This window comes from Poecilia reticulata, linkage group LG2 (assembly GCF_000633615.1).
Source record: "Poecilia reticulata strain Guanapo linkage group LG2, Guppy_female_1.0+MT, whole genome shotgun sequence".
NCBI lineage: Eukaryota > Metazoa > Chordata > Actinopteri > Cyprinodontiformes > Poeciliidae > Poecilia > Poecilia reticulata.
The window spans coordinates 31,932,145-31,933,561 of record NC_024332.1 but is presented as its reverse complement, the minus strand read 5'-3'; the positions used below and the strand labels follow the sequence as shown (position 1 = coordinate 31,933,561).

Here is a 1,417-nt window from a genome sequence, read left to right as displayed (position 1 = left end):
CTCGAGAAATCGAGTAAATGAAAACATGCTACTTCTAAAACAGCTACCAGCTTTCTTAACATCTGCCTGTAAGATGTTCAACATGCTGATCATGTGTACGATCCTCATCAACTGTGGATTCATGACTCTCAGCAATCAACCTGATTTCGCCAAACAAGTAGAGTGAGTTTTCGAGTCATTCATCAAATCACTCATATATGGTCGGTTGTGGATGTTTCCATTTGAAATGATGTGCCATTGAAAACATCCTCTTTCCAACAGGTACACATTTACTGCAATCTACACCTTTGAATTCGTTGTTAAGGTTTTAGCAAGAGGGTTCTGCATAGGGAAGTTCACCTTCTTGAGAGATCCTTGGAACTGGCTGGACTTCTGTGTCATTGTTCTGGCGTAAGTAAAGAACTTCAGGAAWTTCAAGGAACCTAAAATTACAGTTGTTGTATCTGTTTTACCAAGATCTTTGTTYCAAAAGATGAGTTTTGTATTTTCAATAAAACTYAGATTTTTACTATCAATATTTTTTTTATTKCTTGATCCATTCTGASTCAGTTAAAATCTACGTAGAAGTAAATAAGATGGGACTTATAATTGTCTTACARGTAGCATATTAGAGAAAGATTTTACAGTATACTAGTTTCTCCCCTTGTTACTGTTTGTTCCSCTAATGCTAATGTGGTTTTGTGATCAAGTAGGAAAACAATTACTAACTTCAACTAAAGAATACTTTTCTTTCAGGTATGTAACTGAGTTTGCCGACATCGGAAATCTTTCAGTTCTTCGTACATTCAGGGTGCTCAGAACATTAAAGGCGATTTCAGTGATACCAGGTGAGCAGCAGGAGAAAGCGCATGGCGGTCATTCTCCCTTTTGTTCCTGCCCTTTTTAAAAACTGATCGAAGTTTTTTCTTTCYATCCTTCCTACMTAACCTCCTAACCTTCCTAACCTTTTTGATCATTTAATTATTTTTAATATCAAAGATAACCTGAGTGAATACAAAATGCTTGTTAAACTTTTGAAAACCTTTTTGGTCAACAGTAGYTTTTGCCTTGGAACTTGATAGTTTTGCTCTGTATATTTCTTGAATTATGAACATATTGGGTAATTTAATATTTTTCTGATGTGGTTAAGAAATAAATTTGTATTAATGTTAAAAGGGTAACAATTAAAATCAGATAATGTCAGATTGTGTAARTTGATACAATCTGATTATATAATGTAGATTGTATTGAGAATTCCAATATTATYATCCTGTTTTGTTTTGCAGGTCTAAAGACAATTGTCGGTGCGTTGTTCCAGTCAGTGAAGAAGCTTACTGATGTTATGATCCTGACCGTTTTCTGCTTGAGTGTCTTCGCACTTGTAGGATTACAGCTGTTTATGGGACACCTGAGGAATAAGTGCATAAAAACATCAAAC

General features: G+C 34.9%; 1 protein-coding gene across 1 annotated transcript in view; it reads left to right on the top strand.

Moving 5' to 3' along the window:
* The first annotated feature begins 73 nt into the window (after positions 1–73).
* Positions 74–1,417, top strand: part of scn1laa (sodium channel, voltage-gated, type I-like, alpha) — a 29,458-nt gene continuing 28,114 nt past the window's right edge. The window contains exons 1-4 of the mRNA XM_017309266.1: positions 74–162; positions 262–390; positions 736–827; positions 1,266–1,411. Coding sequence (XP_017164755.1) covers positions 74–162; positions 262–390; positions 736–827; positions 1,266–1,411 — 456 coding nt within the window. The remainder of the gene's footprint in view (positions 163–261; positions 391–735; positions 828–1,265; positions 1,412–1,417) is intronic.